Source organism: Scomber japonicus, chromosome 21 (assembly GCF_027409825.1).
Source record: "Scomber japonicus isolate fScoJap1 chromosome 21, fScoJap1.pri, whole genome shotgun sequence".
Classification (NCBI taxonomy): Eukaryota; Metazoa; Chordata; class Actinopteri; order Scombriformes; family Scombridae; genus Scomber; species Scomber japonicus.
In genome coordinates this window covers 6,547,721-6,567,387 of record NC_070598.1, presented here as the reverse complement: position 1 = coordinate 6,567,387, position 19,667 = coordinate 6,547,721, and the positions used below count along the sequence as shown (strand labels likewise).

Sequence of the window (19,667 nt, the reverse complement as noted above, 5' to 3'; positions counted from 1 at the left end):
TGGTAAAGGAACATGTCATCCACTACAACAGTGTGGTTCAATGATGTGTTTTTAATAGTTTTGGGAAAACAAGGAAGGTCTACGGCACAGAGGAATAAAATAAAACACACTGAACCGGTTAGTAGATCAATTCATTGTTTAGTTTTGGCTCTGAACATCGGATTCATTGACATTAATGGAAATTACAGTGAAGTGTAAGGTTCACATTTTGAGGTTAGATTAAGTGTTAAGTTAGAAAACAGAAGCAGTTTGGTTAAGGTTACAATTCTGGAAAACTTGGCATAAACCCTCTGTACCACCTAAGCTGTTTTTTTCCATTACCAGTCTACACCTTTTCTTCTTCTTTTCTTCGACTTTAATTTCAAAAAAGCTTTTCTTCTTTTTTTTTTTTTTTTTTTAGAATTTGTGATCTTTTCTGAAATGTCATGTCCATTAATTTTATCCCTACAATGATTTGTTTTTCAGTGTTCCAGAAATGGCAATGGGATGCAGATTTCAGTCCGGATAGACAACACATTCATCTTTTTAATGTCTGTTTTCTGTAATTATATCATCTAGGCAAAAGAGGGATGATAGAGAGATGGAAAATGACAATAAGTCTCAAATCCAGGACTACATAGCCAGCACCTCAAAGCCCAGGACTCCTCAAAGAAAGAGTCTAACTAACATTACTCCCCCAGTTCTTGAAATTCTGTGATTTATGGGTAATCGTAACATGGTTATCGTTCTTCTTATCCACGTCTCCAGTATTTGGATTGTTCATTGTCCTTGTCGGTCATCTTCATCCATGTATTGTTGTTGACTAGCGCCTCAGAAGAGATTATTAATGTCACTGTCAACCGGCGGTCACCTCAAAGCGCTCCAAGTGATGAGTACTCTTCACTGAACAGGTTTTTAATCAAAATAATGTGTCAGACAGTGTGAATCACCTGTGTACATGTGAAAAACAAACATAGGCAATTATGCTTCCCCAGGCATTCAAAACTATAGGAAAGAATGCAGACAGTGTTTTGTCAAAATCAATGAAGATGTGGAAGAAAAGTAGAAAATTCAAGTAATTGATTTGTACTTCTGTTGCTCCACTTAAACTCTTTAGACATGAAGAAACGTCTGTCTGCAGTGTACGGTGTGTTGTCTGTCAAAGCATCTTTCTTTCTTGCACACAAACACATATGTTATAATATTTTCATGTTCACAGCTGTTTGAAATTATTATATCACACCCTCTGGATATTTGTTGAATCTGTTCCATTTAACACGCTACATGTTATATAGACACAAAGCTCCTACACAGATGGGCACTATTACAAACAAACACAAAAAAAAATGCATCTAATTTGGTGTGGTCTGATTGACATTACTGGCAGATTGGGTAAATATAAGTTAATTAAATTAATGGATGCATGAATTAATTAACTGGTGTTGAATGTTTGTTTCTATACATGAGAGTTTTTCTATCCTGGCAGTATTGATAATCTGAAGGCACATTAGTGTCTCTATGAAGCAGCACTGAGGCACAATAGTGCTTTGAGCTACATGCTAACATGTTCATAATGATAATGTGATCATGTTTTGCAAGTATAATATTTCCTATCTTTTTTTCAGTGTGTTAGCTTGCTAAAATTTCAAAGGGGCATCAACACAGTCCTTAGGTACCGTGAATGTTAAAAAAAAAGAAAAAAAAAGTCAGTCCATTTAGTCGAATTTTGAGATATTTCAGTGGATAAGTGGGAAATGTGACCTGCTGTTGTCACTAGAGGAAAAGTCGTTAGTATCCATCATCTGGGCACTGTAGATATTTGTACCAAATTTTCTGGCAAGCCACCAAACAGTTGTTGAGTTATTTCAGTCTGGAGAGCGGCGGTGGTGGTGGTGGCAGCGGTGGGCAGACTGACTCATCGACATTACCATTCATAAAAATGTATTGGATGAAACAATAATCCCTGTACAGAGGAGTTCTGTGATTATCAACTACTTGAAGTGCTGTCAGGCAACCTTTTCCCAGGCAGTTGCACACCACTTCACAGTTTAATTAACATGACTCTGATGACTCTTATGAGTACCACGCAACCTCACGTGGGATCTCAACGACCCTGAGAACTCCCCATGATTATCAGTCAGTACTAATAAAGCCTTTTAGATGGCTTGGACGGCATAAAAAGCAAAGCCAGTTATCTTTTAATAGTGCTTCCAGAGATCAAGCAAATATATAACGAGGTCAGTATAACTATAGCAGTTTAATGTAATTTTTGCACAAAAGGTTTGGTGCATCCCACATCATGGAGATTTTATAAAAAAAAAAAATGTTCTCATTTTACCCCCAGAAAAAAAGATTTTAGAGGTGTTTTAACAAACTGCCAAGGCCTTTTTTCTTTCATAGGAAAGACAATGGGGAGCGGCTGCAAGACAGATGGAAAGCAGCCACTTTGGATAGGCCTGTCATCTTTGTTGGCAGAGTGGAGCGCTTTTCTAAAGTTGTCAGACATTTTAACTTTTCAGAGGAGACCACACAAAGTGGACTTCTGTTTGTGTGAGCCGAGGAAGAAGTGTTAGTGGGTTTTCAACTTACATAGATGTCACACATACAGCGAGATCAAGAGTGAAAAAGACAAAGTAATGGCAGAGAGGTTTGCAGTAGTCGCTTGGGAGCACAGTTTACTGCGGCACTGATTCTTTGACAACTGAACACCTTGTGACACTTGTGTTTTTATATTGAAAATGTGATTTTTTTTGGTGTGTGTGTGTGTGTGTTTTCTAGAGATAGCCTGAAAAAAGTGAAGGTTCTCAAAAATTAATTCTATTCTATGAAAAACTACACCTACAAAGCACCATTATTACCATTAGTATCAGTGATGAATAATTTAATTCAATCCATTACTCCTAATCTGGAGAGAGGGCAATATAGGTGTATAAAGATGGTTTATTTCGTCCTGAATGTCCCTTTTTTCCACAGTATTTCTGCTTAAACAGTTACTAAAATTCTTATTTTATAATCATTCGATTTCTCCGGCTAACAAAGGTTTTTCTGTGGGAAAACGAGGCAGTCACAGCGTGTTTTTTTAAACATACACTTAGACTCAGTTGGACTCAGGCAAGAATCAATTGAAAGCAATTCACTTTAGAGGGAAGAGTGAGTTAGATCTCAGCTTTCAGTATCTAGTGTAGTAAGCTGTGACAACAGGCAGCCAAAAACAGGCACAACATAAATTTATCTCAATTCAATGCTTGTTTATACAGTTTTATATCAGCAGCACAGTCGCTCTTTAGCTTATTTCCACCAATGAAAAACTTCTGTATGAGGAAATATGTTAGGCTGCAGATTTTGATATAGATTCGGTTCAGTTTTGCTTTACTCCTGGACTTCATGTATTAAAACTGTAATTGTTAACCTTCAGTGGAGGCACAGCTTTACAAGTATACAGTAGCAGCCTGCATTTTACTGCGGGTATTATATGAGCATGAGACAAATAAAACCTTTGAATCATCCATGACGGCCCAGTTTTAACCTGTTTTTCGCTTTATTTTGCATGAAATTGAAATTTTAGCTGAACAAAAGTCTACCAATTATATTATTATAATAGCACATTTGGAAAGCAGGTAAGAGGAGAAAAGGCTGTGTCAAATTTTCATACATCCATTTTTAAAAAGACTCATTATTTGGCATGAACCTTAGAGAAAATATTGTATTTCAGTGAATTTAGAAGATTGACTCAACTAGCCTTAAAAACTAAAAATCTGAGTTTGGGCCCAGAAGTTCAGGATGTTGAGTATTTATAGCCAACTGTAACCTCATGTTGTACTGTATGTCCTACTTTTGTCCCAAGCAGTACAAATTTGGGGTTCTTTTGTCACTTGACCAGGTTTGTATGTGGTTTCGTCATTGAATGAATCACCAATTTCTCGCTTATTGGAGCCAACTTTGCCAACATAGTTCATTCAAATTCTGAAATTGAATTTGAAATGCAGTTCTAGGCACTTTTATATTGAACGGACACAGCTTTTCTGTCCTGTGTTTGTTTGCTTCAGTTTGACCTGCAGAACAAAGGAATAAACAACCGTCATTTTAGGATCACCATGGGAGAGATTTCTTCTCCTAACACCACCTGCTATGTAAATACAGTTTCCTTCTCACTGTGTACTTTTGCATTTAGATTTATCCATCAATAAGCTGTCAGTTCTGGCCTGTACATGAAAAAAAAACAAACAACAAAAAAACAGGCGTCACAAAGATAGCATCTAAGGAGCCTTTTTGTGACAAAAGAGCTTTGATTCCTTCCCTCATAATACTTTGAAAGCTATGCCTATTCCTGTCTTCCATTTATGTGCATCTCTGTGATGAGGGCAGCTGAATGCCACACACTCACACTGAGACACACAGACACAAAATAAAAAATAAATTGAAAGCTTGCCCTGATTGCTAGCTTGATTACTTTCATTGATGTGGATGACAAATCGGCATGGTGGCAAGGCTGGCAAACCAGAAAAGACGGCAGGGCACCAGATTGAAAAGCCTGGGAAGCACTCCTGCATGTCTTTAATTAACATGTGTGTGTGTGTGTGTGTGTCATGGGGGGGAGACTCCAGACGTAGTGTAATTGTGCCCAAATAAATTAGGAAAATGTTGGTTATATATTTTTAAAGATATAAAAAAATGTTGGTCAGAGTAGCTTTTTTTTTTTTTTTTTAAAGATACTTTATCTGTTAAATGCAGTTTTGTCATTTTCTGTGCACATGTTAGCGTTCATATGCTATTTGTAGTATTTTTAGAGGTGCTGTGGTACTTTTCTAGCTGTAATATTGCTATTGGCACTGATACAGCTGCGTCTGCTCGGCATCAGAAAATGAGTTTCTCCATTTCTGACACCACACCTGATACTTTTAACGCCCTTTTGTACATCTGAAGACTTCCACTGCAGTAGTAGTAAAAAGAAAAAAGTATGTGGAGATTCATTGCCAAATCGTGAATCGTTTTCCCGTATTTCTTCTTCTTATAAAAAAGGAAAGTTAGATGTGGTTTGGACTTGGAACAGCATGTTTTTCCGCCGCTGTAACTCTCACCAACACAATTTGCAGGCTGCTCCATTGTTTTCTGTCAGATGTAATTGTTTCAGATTGTCGACGCGGAGCCTCTCGTGCACCACAGGCTATGAGTGCATTATGTTTCACTGTTACATTAAGCACAACCCCAATATATGAATAAATGTAGCTGACACTCATGTTGGTTTTTGTTTTAATGCTGTTTTACTGACAGAAACATGAATGTCAGATTTAATAAAGGAGTCTGTCAGAACTTCGATTGAAAAAAAAAAAGAGAAGAAGTCTACTGGTATGCATTTTATTTTCATTTTAGAGATCTTGACTAAAATTGTTAAGGCCCATTTCTATGGAAATCCAAATTCATTTTCTCCAACACTGAAACAGAGCTATTATCTCTTTGGTGTTATGCCTCAGCCAGCAGGTGCAGATATGAGCTTCTGTTGTCTGATGGAGACAAAGTGTATCAATGGCAGTCAGATTTTTGAAAATCATTTCTGACTTTGATTGAAAGCTGATGCTCTTATGTGAACAGTCAGAGAGAGAGAGAGAGAGAGGGAGAGAGAGCAGTGAACCCTGCCTTATCCCTACTGAAAACTGCCTCTCTGCATTTCCCCATTTATCCTCTAAAAAGAGCTATCTGCATTTGCTTTGTCCCCGCTGTCAAGTCATCGCATATATTTATTTGTATGGACTTAACAGCCTGTTAAACTGCCTTTTTTGGCTCATTTTGAATCGGCTCGTTCAAGCAAGAAAATAGAATCTCTTTTTAATTTTGCTTAATGCATAAAAAAGCACATTGTGTTGCTCTTTTGATGAAAATTCAACAGTTTTTTTTATCTTCTTTTCTTTCTCTTCAAACTGACACCTCAGCTACAATATTGATATTTTAACTGATGTCACTGCTTACATACCAGCTGACACTAATACTGTTTACACTGCACACATTTCAACTATTTCCTACGCTGACAGCTTGAATATATTAAACTTCAGCTGATTACAGGGCTCAAACTTGACACAAAAACTTCCAAAAAATGCTCTCAGCGGTTACATTTACACTGATTTTGACTGTTTTTAATGCTTACAGTTCAGCTGACACCTCAGCACTTTTCTAGGCTTAAACTTCAAATGTCATTTCAAACACTTTTAGTGCTTCATCTTCAACCATCTTGAAGGCATTTTAACTTGTTTACAATGTTTATGTCAAAGCTTTTCAGTGTGAGTGAAGAAAATGTGTCCTTTCTATAGTTACATTCATATATTTACACCAGCCTGAACTCACGAGAAAAATGACTATTGGTCATAAATGTATTAGTTAAAAATGGAACACATTGGTAGTCGCGTGGTTATAAAACATAATGGCAGCTTCCCTGGTTTCATTTCAGGGACTTTTGCTGCAGGTCTTTCCCCTCTCTCTCCTACCCCATTTCCACCGAGCTGGAGCTGGTGCTGGTTCGGAGCCAGAGCCTGACTAAGCACCGGTTCTTTGCTTTTCCACCACCAAAGCTCCAGCCCGGAGCCTCAGAACGGGAGCCAGAGCAAGCACCAACTCTTTGCTGGTCTAAAGCAAGAACCGATTACGTCAGCGGACTAGGGGTGGGACTAACATTTATTAGCCGGCTAGCAGGGCTAACGTTTATTAGCTGGCTAGCGGGGTTAACGTTCATTAGCTGACTAGCGTGGCATTTACAGAGGGTTAAAGATTTGTTAATTAAAAGTACTATTTTTATCATTTTTCTGCCAGAGCTGTCGTCTTCTCCTTCTTCTTCTTCTTCTTAGTTTCCGGCAGGCTAGATGCCTTGCACCATTTTGCTGCCTCTCACTGGTGAATCATGGAAGTGCTTCAAAGGCGCACGCTAGCTACGTTACACAGTGACGTAATCGCGTGGCTCCTTGCCGGTGGAAAAGCAACAGGTTCGTTAAGAGGTGCTTGGATTAGCTCCAACTGAGCACTGGCTCTAGCACTAGCTCCGAACCAGCACTGGCTCCAGCTCGGTGGAAAAGGGATATCCTTGTTTCCTAGTGGCCTCTTTGGTATCTGCTGTCAATTAAAGGCAAAGAAAAAATTAACCCATAATTATGTTTGAGTCACAGGCGCCATCCAGTTGTAGTAATTATGACACAAAGAAATTATGCAGTTCATATGACGTCTCTATGAAGTGCCAGATTACCATATTTGCAGGTAGTGGGTTTGGAGTCTGGACAGTTTTTTTTTAAACTAGTAACTTTAACCTACACCACATTTAGAGGGGTCATTTTAACCCAAACCACAATCTTTATCAACCCTTTTTATGCCAAACCTAGCCAGACCATCAAACATCATTATATTTCAGAGGTGATTTGTAACGGTTTTGGAAAACTGCCAACAAAAAAGACCTTTTAGAGAGCACTCCTAGTGTATCGTACAATGACACATTAAGTCATTTAATTATGAGGATGTGTTGATTTAAAATTAGACACCTGTTACTGCAGAAACTGTGGTAGTAATTAAGGTAAAAATGCCGTTCACAATTACATACTGTAAAGAATTAAGTTACATATGGAAGTAGAGCTAGAAAGTGAATTGTCCTCTATTAACACCAATCTGCCTGCTTGAGAATGTTTTCATCGGTCAGATATTGTAGAAAAGTAGACATTAGATAAATAATATTAACTGCAAATGAGTCATGAAACAATACAGCTGTTTATAAGTCTGATTGCTGAGATAGAGCACTTTCCTGGAAATATACACATTCCAGTAATATCTTAAAAATTGTGGACAGGTTTATGCTTTTATAAACTCTGTGTCTTTATATTATAATCTGTCTCATTTCAGTGGACTCAATTTCCTGTGGCACAATTCAAACAAATGCAAGCCCCTTTTTTATATAGCTTTGAATTCACATGCATGCACATGAAGGCTATATAACGATTTGATATGACAATGATAATTTTTCAAAAAGAAGCTTGCCAAAGGTTTTATAATCTGATAAAAGATAATGAACATAAAAAACAAAAGCATTACAATGTGTATAATAAAAAGGTAAAAAACATAAAAAATAAGCTAAAGGAGACCAGTGAGGTTCACAGAGCTCATAAAATAGAGCGAGCAAAAGTAAAACCATGAGACACACGTTAATAAAAATTAAGCAGAATGGGTCTATGTGTGCAGATCCCATGCAACACTACTGCTGTGCGATAGCGAGCAGTTTCTCCATGGTGATGGCTAAATCCCTCCACCTCCCAACTTGAAATGAAAGAGGAGAGGGTGAACCACTGAGCCTCTCTCAGAGCACAGCACCATGGCTACTCACCAGAACATGGCCAAGTGAATAGATGAAAAGCCAAGCATGTCGGGAGCTGATGTCGGTGACAGCTGCACTGAAGCCCCCGTCTGCATTTTTAGCCCTTTTTTGTAGCAGAATGACCCATCTTACCCCTTATGTTGTCTTTTTTTTCCCCCTACTTGAGCTTTTTTATGTATTTTATATAACTTCCAGCTGGATGTCCAATAATAACCTTTATTCATTGGCAATTTTTATGATTTCTACAGGGTAAAATATAATATACATGTGATTTGCACTGTAGGAGGGGTGATATTAAGTGCAGATTTCTTGTGCAACATAAATCTCTCAACAGGAAAACAATGTCAAAGTGCACATGTTTTATTTCTGGGCTGTTTGTGATACATACTGTACTACCTTCTTTGTAGAGAGCCGTTAAGCCCCGACGTTCTAACTGCTCTGTGAAATATCTCGAGGGCGATTGTTGATTAAGGGCTCTTGAGCAGCGGCAGAGACTGTTTTAGTGTACTGGATTCAGTATTGCTCACAGGTCGCCTGTAGGTATGGATTTTTGTATCCATTTTGGATTGTACACAGTCCAATGAATAGAAAAAATTGTACTCTCCTCTTCTCTAGTGAGGCAGATATACAAAGCTTGTCTTCGGGTTTAAGCCTTATTTTTGTTTTATCTTATTTGCGGTCTCTAGTATTTTTTTTCTACTTCCAGTGCTGAGCCGAGCCAAATTGGTGTAACAAAACAGAATTACACACCTTTCAACATGAGTTGTCATGTAGCACAGAATAGCGAAAATGAAAATTCAAATGCTAGAACAATTTGAACACGTTGTGCAGTAGTTTCATTGATAGGACAAGCATGTAGCAGTGGGTTGTTATGGGTTCTTTTATTCTTTTTATCCTTCTCCCTTGCTACAAGGTAAACAAGCAAACACAAAGCCAACAGGCTGGTCCCTAGAGAACTGCTTGCACACAAAGTGATGATAAGTGTCAGCGCTGATTTCAGAAGGGTTCATGTTCAGATCCCACCCCTCCTTCACAATCCCTGGGTGCGCCTTTGAGCTACACCGCCGTGCAGCGCCGAGCGGCATGCTGTGTTATACCTACCTCAAGGGAAGCAAAGAAAAGAATTATAGAGGGGTATTTACATTTTTGCAAGTGAAGCAACTATGGTCCTCTGTAAAGTAATACAACTTGAAACTTCAAATACCACCCGAAAATGAGCAGTGAATGTTTTAAAGTGGGTTAGATTAATGAGAAAGAGAAGTATTTGACCAGGGTATACTTTTTAATAAGCCCTACCAAGCTATACATATTTTATGAAGTCGTTGGTGTTGATGAGATTTAGAGATGGAATATGTGAGGCCAGCTGCTGTATTATTGTGTGTCCTTCCATTGCCAGGCAGAGTGGGAAATGAAGCAAGCCAAACAGTTCACTGAAAAGACCACATAGTGTGCTTGACCTTTAACCTGGCTTGCATGCTTTGTGGCCCGTCAGCTTTGTCCTTCTTGTCCATGGCATTTACTGGAAACAAAGTGACACGGATGGCTTCCTCAAGATTAAATGTTGACTTTCTCTCCGACTGACAATTTACCTCAAGTTTGCCCCCCGACAGCAGGAGATGGTGAATAAACACGGTGAGCTCTAAAAAGAGAGGCGGCATATGCGTGCTGAGGCTTGAGGACACGACTGATGCAATCATCATGCCCCTAACGCGACATCCATCAGCTCACTGATGGATTCCATTAATAAAAGACCTTTTGGTGTTGTATCCCCTGTTCAGCATGTACTCCTTCAGCAGCACGATATAATATAATATTGACCTAATCATTCTCCACCCCTGCGGTGCTGGCTAGGAACTTGAAATACCATTGTTATTTACGCTATAATGAGATGTTGACATTTACAAATAAATGAAAAGAAGAGTTTCAACAATAATCCTGTTGTAATATGAAAAGAAACGGTGTACAATAGATGTTTGTCATTGCCCTGCAAAATAAACACCTACAGAGGCCAGAACTTAATTGAAGAGCACAGTAAACAATGAGCATGCACACAGTCAAAAAAACCTCCAAAAAGATAGAAACAAAAACAATGAAGTTGCCCAAATTTAATTTTCTCAGTAAAATATTTCATTAGTAGCTGTAATTGTTGTGCTCTTAAGTGTAGGAAGGAAATGAACAATCATACAGCATCATAAAGGTCCAAGAAAACCATCAGACAACACTAGAAAGGAAAGAAGAGGGCCGACCTTTACCCTGGCTGTTTTCATCATAGTTAGCTGCTGACCTCGACTAAGGGATCGCGCTGTGGAAATAACACAATGAGATATACTCCTGAATCCAAATGACGTGGCGTCCAGGAGGAAGATGTGTAGGCAGACTCTCTCTAAGCCTTACTCACCACCCCTCCACCCCCCCGGCGAAGTAGTTAAAAAGTGCCACAGTTGCAGGGTGCTGGGGGTTGAAGGAAATTTGCTTTGAGATGCAAAAGGCTCTGGCTGTTTTCTGGCTGTGATTGGTTATGTGCTTCTTCAGTGTCACGTGGAGTTCAGGAAAAATGTCTCAGGCTCCTTGAAGAAGCGCAGACCAGTCCGACAAGGGTGCTGACAATGACTTTCCAACTAATTGACAAGCCTCAGATTCTGTCCTTCTCCTGAAACAGTTGATGGGTTCCTTGCAATTGCACAGAGACATCCAGTGTGCATGTGTTTTATGAGCTTGGAGATTGTCTCTATTAGTGGTGCCTGAAATTCTTGTGGGGTTGCTAGAGGAGTGTGATGCATTGAAGCCAAATATGAGAGCTGTGTTTGTATTCCCAACAGTGATTTGGGAGCATTCTTGGTGAAGATAATCAATTTTTACCAGTTTTGTTATTTTCAGGGACAAAATCTCAAGGCACAGCCAAGAAGTAGGTCCAGATGTCCAGTTTGGTTGCTGCAGGATTGCATCTGTTTTTATTTGCAGATGATACAATACTGTTGGGGCTTTATGGTGTATCCAGCATGGGATGTAGAGGTTAGGGTTCATATCTTCCAGTATCTGTCTTTTCCCCAGTACAAGATTAACAGATACAGTTTAGTTCAGTCAGCCTTGGTTAAGGACAGTATTCTAAGATGGTGTTTTTTTGTTTTTTTTGGCTGGACCACAACAGTGGACAGTGTCTTTCCGTCACTGACTGACTGAGTGATGAAGAAACACCACTAGTCTGCCAAAAGAGGCCAAAGTTAAGTATCCCTGAATGCGTTTTCCACTAACCGATGATGATATCGGAGATAAAGCTATTGTAAATGCAACTGTAGGACTGTTAATTTGACGCTTCATTAAGTTTTAATATTTTCTCAGGTGAGAACGTAACCATTGAGAATCCCAAATGTGTAGTTAGTTTATTCTAAATAACAACATCTACATGAGAAAATAGGATGTGTAGGCCATTGCCAGTGTGTGTGCTTCATACATCTAGTGTCTTTTCTTAAATAAATAAAAGCAATATAACAAATACATTCACAAATGCAAACATTACACACATGGAATTCACTCTATTTGGGGCCATTTACACTTAATGCCAAAGATTAACTTGATAACAGCTTTATCATTGTATTACGACTATTTAAGAGTTGTGGTGGGTAGGTGAAATAATAATTAAAACATAAAAAAGGCAGACATCTTAACTCACCCCTTCTAACAACAGCACCATGTACCAGCAGTTATTAAAGGGGGCAAACAAACATCTTAAAAATGCTGGTGATGTCCATGTCTGATGCTAACCAGGTGATGTACATGGAAACAATGTGTGAATCACATGGTTTACACCAACATACCAAGTTCAAATCTACTTAGTAGGAGTATTTTTATACAGCAAATTATGATATATGCTGCCATGCTGCCGCTCGTATAGACGTTTCTTCCATGCACTCGTCTTAATGTCACCACTAGTCTCTCATCTGCAGTCCCAATCAATCTCATTCGAAACTTCACACAGTCTGGCGGCTATGGAAGGGTAGACCGCTCCTTCTCCTTCTCATAGTAATCATTAAATTGACACTATCCGCCCGCCATACTCTCGAGATTATCAGCCAGTCAACGCTCGTCGTCACCCTGGGGAGAACATGATCCGATGAACTGATCTGTGCAGCTCTTCGGTGATTTACCGCTGGATCTAATGTCTCTGCAGCATTTTGACATATGATATAATTCCTTTTGGAAGATAAATGTTGGTCTCACAAATGAAATCCAACAATTGTAGCTGCCACATTAGTTTGTCTGAATGTAAAGTGAAGCTTCATGTTTTTACTGGACAGAATAACAGCGCTGCCTCTGGGGATCTTAACATACAGATATAACCACATTTCAATAAATATAAATGTATTAAAATGAACATATCAGTCAATATTACATTAGTTTTATTTTATTAAGTTACATAACAGTTAAGATTTTATCATACAATACAGACTGAATTATATAATTTACTGCATCTCTGGGTTAATTAAGTTATTTTTTGTGGGGACGAAAGTGATAGTGGAGCTTTGAGATGAGATGAAGTTGAGCTACAGCTGTCAGCAGGCAGATTGATCACATTGCGTCATCCTGTCCTCCGAAATTTGCATTTTTGAGTCCAACTTCCAAGTCTGAAACAGCAAGAGCGCAATTCTGAACATAGGCTTACTAGGTATTGAGAAAGGCCTTGTGTCATTTTGGCTTCAGTCGAAACCTGGCACGCTTCCTGGGAGCTTAATCCCCACCAGTCGCCACTTTTCATATCCGTCTTTTCAATTTAAAAGCCCGCTAGCATTTTATACGGAGTCCAGCCATATACAAAGTTTGACCTAGTCTTGTTTTGTTGTTGTTAGGATTAATCATTAGCAGAGTGTACTTAATGCTCTACAGAAATCATTTGTCTCACTGCAATAAGCTTGAGGGTAAAAAGGCAAAGCAACAAGCTGGGAAAAGCTATTTTAGCAGACTGACAGATGGATGTAATCAACCGGATCCTTCCTGATTTTATTGTTTTGGATGCAGCAAGATTCAAAAACACTTGGTAAATTGAGAACACCATTACAGGTTCAATTTAAGCTTTAAGTGCCCTTTTAACAGCAGATATTGAGAACTAGGAAAAGCATCCCCTTAAAAATCCACTAAGATTTGCTCTGAGGGGCTTTGCTGTTAATTGAAGTGTTTTATCATGTTCAAGGTGATGAAGTAAAGACAGATGTTTGCACTTGGCTCAAAGCTGACTGTTAAAAATGGTCAAAACATTTTTAAGACTTCTCTGTCCATCTCAGCCTGAAGAAATATGTCGGTTTCTGTGATCACACTGATACTCGGCACATTGAAGGAGGTTGATGGCCATCAGACCGCTCCGACTTCAAACAGGATTATTCAGGGTTGGCTACTTGACATGGTCATTTAAATGCTCCCATAAACTTCAAGTACTCTTTCTTTGGAGTTGTTCAAGGATTATTTTGTGGCGTTGTACTTTGAGTAGGGGCCTTAAAGTCATCTTTAAACTTGTAAACTTCTTCAGTGTTTTAACACCCTGTCATAAGCAGAGGGCTGTTGTGGTGACTACAAAGGTTTAAAATAACAGCATAGACTGAGTTGTCGACCTTTATATCTGTGTATAAAACATTATAAGAACTTCTCCTTTTCTACTTACTACAACAAACGAAAATCTTTGTTCATAGTGTCAGCCCACTTTCTTTTGAGATTGAAAAGATTTCATTTGAAGATTTGAACTTGACCATCATTTGGTCTGCCACGAGTTTTAGAGAGGAACAGTACACACGCCCATCAAAAATAACTGATCTGACAGTGTGGCTCTTGGTACATGACCTGAGCTCTTGCTTTTAATCCTCAGAGGGCAAAGACCTGTAAAATCCTTTTTTGATATCAGTAGTGGATAAACGTAAAGCTACGCTTTGCATGCTGGCTGCTCTGAATGCCAATGAGAGGCAGCTGTAGAAAATAGTTGAGCTGTAATATCCAGATGTCATGTCGTACAGTATGCCATCAAGAAACTGCATAGAGAGCATTCACATGTACCAAACCATTTATGTGCTCCTTTTATTCTAAAGGGCAGGAAATGGATGAAAAGAAGCACAGCATGGGGCACTGAGACCAGCTTTCACTCAACCAAATACTCACTCCTTGTTATTTAAGTGGCTGTTTGAATATTGGATTTTTCACTGTCACATGGCCACAGAAGTATCTTCACCATATCACTTAAGAAAAGAGGCCAAACACACACTATGGGGTCTCAATAAAAGCTTTTCTAATGCAGCTTTTAAAACCAGCCAGCCTGGTTTTTTCCCCCCCAACACATTTTTGAAAGATAAATATTTTCATCTTGGCATTCCTAATGACAGAAAACAAATAACATCTATTGGAATTTGCTGCATCTTTATTGGTTTACTTTTACTTTTAATATGTAGTACAGTACATGTACCTTTAGCTGTTGAAGGGCTTTATTTGGCATTTTGCTGAAAGTTTTAATTAGAAATGTCTAATTTGATCATTTGTAACATTGCATTAGTTAACATTACAGTGAGTGCCACCATTTCATTTCATTTCATTTCATATTATTCCATTATTTGTAGCAAAATGCAAATGGTTATGTGATTTTGTAACATAATTCGCTGATGCATAAATGGTGCATGTTTTGATCCTTTGATCTGATTTTGATGTTTGTCCAATAAACATGATGTGTATTTGCTTGTTTGTGTGTGTGTGTGTGTGTGTGTGTGTGTGTGTGTGTGTGTGTGTGTGTGTGTGTGTGTGTGTGTGTGTGTGTGTGTGTGTGTGTGTGTGTGTGTGTGTGTGTGTGTGTGCTGTACAGTACATATGCAATGGCATGAGAGTGAGATTCACTTGGTGTACACACTGAATATTTTACATAACATTTACATTTTTAATAGTATTTAATGTTTGCTATCTATAAAATGTATTAAGTTAGTGACGTTATATAAACTAAACCTGCCAAGTTTAAACAATTTAGCATTTTTACTCTTATCAAACTCACAGCAATCAATACTTAATAATTGCTAGTAGCATTTACATACTGATCAGGCAACCATTGAACCATTTTGACATTTGAAAGCAGTAAAAACACCCTAATGAAACAAATTCAGCTCAATTTCAACATGATTTTGTCATCGCCCGACAAATTCCTCCCAACGAAAAATCTAGCATGTCAGAGTTATGTGTATTTTCCTGCCTAGTTTCACATCTTCTATGAAATGTTCATTAATGTTGACCAAAAGGATCATAGAGTGCTCTCTGGGTGTCTGATGCACATATTTAAACAGCATCACACATAATGTTTCTGTAGCTATGATTGACAATTTCTTGACCTTTCTCCACGATGACCTAAAAATGTGTGATTGATTGAGAACAATCATCGGTCTGGGTCACTTGCATAGACTGTATAAAAGAAATGGACGTAACTTCTGTGACGTCACTTCTTGGTTTGTGGACTGCTGCTCGGAAGCCAATAGTTTCAGATCTGGGCAGCGCCATCTTGAAAGTTTCAGGTGCATGCTGGGAAAAAAACACGGATTCTACTTATATGGACATGAGGCAGGGCCATGGGCGGAGTGGGGAGGTTCCGATTAGTTGCGAGGGCTGGATCTCGAGGACATTGGGCAATCAACCTGTCAATCACGACGTAGCCACGCCCTAATGCATACCCTGCTTTATCATCAAATATAAAATCAGGGAGGCCAAAATGTCACAAATGAACATCATACTGCATTGAAGAAGGCTTTAAACTAGCGATTGAGACCATAAACACATTTTGAAAACGTTTACTGAGGTTAGAAATCAAGTGAGAGGTTGGTGAATTCTCCATTGACTTGTATTGAGACGGAAGCCCTTTTGACACCAAAACGGTCGCCCCCTGGTGGCCTTTTGATGGAATGCAGTTCTAAGTTACTTGGCCTCATTTCAGAGGACCAGAACTCCCCGCCTGGTCACTTGTAGTGTTTCCAGTCTCTTTAAGCCTGAACTTGTATGACTTTCCCTAAAGTGGCCCAGAATAAGTACTTCTTTTGTGCAGTCTATTTAACAATTTGCACATAGAGGCTGTTCCAGGTCAAATTTGACCCGTATTTAATCACAAGAGATGGTAGAAGTAGCAGTTATGTGGAATCTTGAAACAATGAAACTACAGATTAATGGTTTTAAAACTTATAATGAAACCTACGATTGAATCCTTCACTTTAAATAGAATTAATAGAAATTATTATGTATGTTTTTTTAGATGAGACATGTAATCCTAATATAGTGTGATTGTGAATGTATTTTATCTATAAATGAATAGTGTCAAACATAAAGAAAAGACTGCTCTCTGAAACATTAATGAAGGATAAATCACTTCTTCATTAATGAGTTATAAGGTATCTATGGATGCACTGTACATTTTTGTTTCATAATAAGATATAGGAATTATTTGTAGAAGGATACTTGAGCTGAATTAAATTCCAAGAATGGTCTGAATAGAAATGGTCTGGCGTCATCACTATAACATGAAGGTTATTTTTGTGCCTTTCTTGTATGACCGTCTTTACACTGAATGTTCTCTTCTTTTTTTTCTCTAACAGCTACATTCAGATGTGGACAAAGGAGATGGCAAGGTGAAGTATGTATTATCGGGGGAAGGCGCCACCTCCATTTTCACCATTGATGAGAACACGGGAGACATCCACGCCACAAAGCGTCTCGATCGGGAAGCACAGGCCTACTACACGCTTCAAGCTCAAGCCGTAGACCGACTCACCAATTTACCCGTGGAGCCCAGGTCTGAGTTTGTGGTCAAGGTTCAAGACATCAATGATAATGAGCCCAAGTTTCTTGATGGACCATACTTGGCAGATGTGCCAGAGATGTCACCCTTAGGTAAGCTTCCCCATTTGTCTTGAACATAATCCCAACCCCCCCATCAACCCCACCGACCTATATTTTCTCCTCATCTCCATCCTTATACTCCATTCTTCTTTTCATCTCTCTCTCTCTATCTCATACTCTCTTTCTTTCTCTGGCACCCGCTCCAACATCTGCATTTAATCATTTTCCACCTCACTGAATTTGCCTTCATCTCTCTCAGTCTTTAGGTCTAGGGAGGGAATCTGGAAGTTTGCAATATTATTTATGTGCTAATCACATCGAGCCCGATTTATTAAAGAGGATGAAGCTCCACTACACGGGCGCCACATCATTCGAGGCCCAGATTAAGCTATTTAAATTTGGGCATCCATTAGCAAGACCATGAATGTTTATTGGAAACACTGGTGTCTTTGTCCTTTTTCACTAAAACGCTGACAGAAAACATGATCATTGACCTTTCTCCAGTTAAGGTTTTTGAGCTTTTAAATACCTTCAATTTAGTTTTTGAAAGTATAATGATGTGCTGAACTTGACAAAATGCCCTTGGAACTTTATGCAAGGCAAAGTAATTTATTTTTATTTTTTCCCATGTAGCTCATTTAGTAATTAAAAGAACTCCACAAAAGACATTGAGAATGAAACAACAGAATGAAACAACAAAAGGGAGGCGGGAAAAAACAAATAAATAGTCCCAAAAAAAGTGTAAAAGATTAAATGAAAGAAATCAGGAAGTATTTGAAGCAGCCCCTAAATCTAATTACAGGCAACGATGAACAGATAGCCATGATTTAAAAAGTAGAAGGTTCAAAATTGTAGAAAATATTTGTTGTGCAGAACCAATGGTGAGAGCAGCTTCTTTCTGTTTTCTTTTCATTCTGAGAACAGCAAACAGATAAGTGCCAGATAACCACAGAGCTCCGTATGTTGTGGGAGTGAAAATTGGACACATATTTAAGCTAGCAAACATTCAGAAGGTTATAAACAATAAGTTATTTAAAGAAAGCCATTTCAACTATTAAAAGCCTAGTTTAACATTTTAATTATTAGACACGTACAAAATATAATTTAGGGTTAGGGAGGGAATTTATGTTTAGCTATCAGAGATGTTGTATCTACCTTTTATCAAGTGCTGTTCCAATTACTGCTCGCTAACAAGAGTCTATAGTCGGTATCAGCATGCTAACATATGTATAATGACAGTGCAAACATATTGATAGTTAGTAGTAATGTAGTATAAAGGCTGTCACTGATAGGACTAGCAATATCTTTGCAGATATTTAAGCATAAACCAAAGTATTGGACAGATTATAACTTTAATTTGATGATAGTGCTCGATGAAAAGTCAGATCATTGCTACAGTTAAGACAAATTATCCTGAGGGGAACATTATAATATATCTTTATAATATACCATGGGAAAACATTCAATAGTGGTTGAGACATTTTCCTGGAAATCAAAGATGTGAATGTCATGGTGGCACTTAAAGAGAAGTCAGTCAGTTCATCCTCTGGAGACCACGAATGTCTGTATTAAATGTAACTCATATTATGATTACTGCAAGATTTCAATAAAACACTGTAACATCAAGCTCATGGTGGCACTAAATGAAAAGTCAGAGGATCACTATAATGCAGGATTCATCCTCCAGAGACTGCGAATGTCTATACAACATTAGAATTCATTGCAAACCAATCCATATCATAGTTGTTGAGATATTTCAGTCTGGAGCAAAGACAGACTGAAATTACCATCCCTAGAGCTAGCGTGGCTGAAAAAAAAAACAAACTATTGCATTCTCAGTTGTAGGTTTTCCATCAATCATATTAACATTTATTCCTGCAAATATGTATTTTTCTCTGTCTGTTTTAAATACAGACCTGGAGGAATTCATCATATCAGACCCATCTTTAACTGCTCCGAGGTTTTGGATGGGTCACGCTCAAAATGCGAGTAAATGCAAATGACAACAACATCCTGAAGCCATTCAACTTAGCAGGTGTTATGAGCAATAAGACTGGAGCGAAAGAGAGAGAGAGACCCTCAATATTGACAAGGGAGGGGGTCCAAAGTAGGAGTTTTTTCGGTTTACCGTTGACACTTCTAAAATTCTTTGAACATCTTTAGCAAGAATAGATGGGTGGCGCTGAGCATAACATGCTTTCACTATGCTATTTCATGGTGTTTTTTAAGTTAGCCAGACATAGTATATTGTAATGTGAAGACTGATGTACCTTCATTTACATATCTATCATTTCACATATTCCAGCACAGACCTCAAGGCTTGAAAATGTTGATGAATGATGCATGTTTAAAAAAAGTGACTCAAGCCAACTTAAGGTCTGAATCAGGCTTAAGGCCATAGTTTTTTTATTTTTTTATTTCTCTACAAATTGGGCTTCGAGTTCACACTGGCCAATACTCACAGGTACCTGCCTGCTGAAAAGAAAAAAGTCAGTTTGAGACAAATACATTTCTA

General features: G+C 38.4%; 1 protein-coding gene across 2 annotated transcripts in view; it reads left to right on the top strand.

Moving 5' to 3' along the window:
• The window catches only part of LOC128382053 (cadherin-7-like), a 106,431-nt gene that overhangs the window by 22,229 nt on the left and 64,535 nt on the right, over positions 1-19,667 (top strand). For both annotated transcript variants that reach the window (XM_053342031.1, XM_053342032.1), the window contains exon 2: positions 16,909-17,203. In XM_053342031.1, coding sequence (XP_053198006.1) covers positions 16,909-17,203 — 295 coding nt within the window. The remainder of the gene's footprint in view (positions 1-16,908; positions 17,204-19,667) is intronic.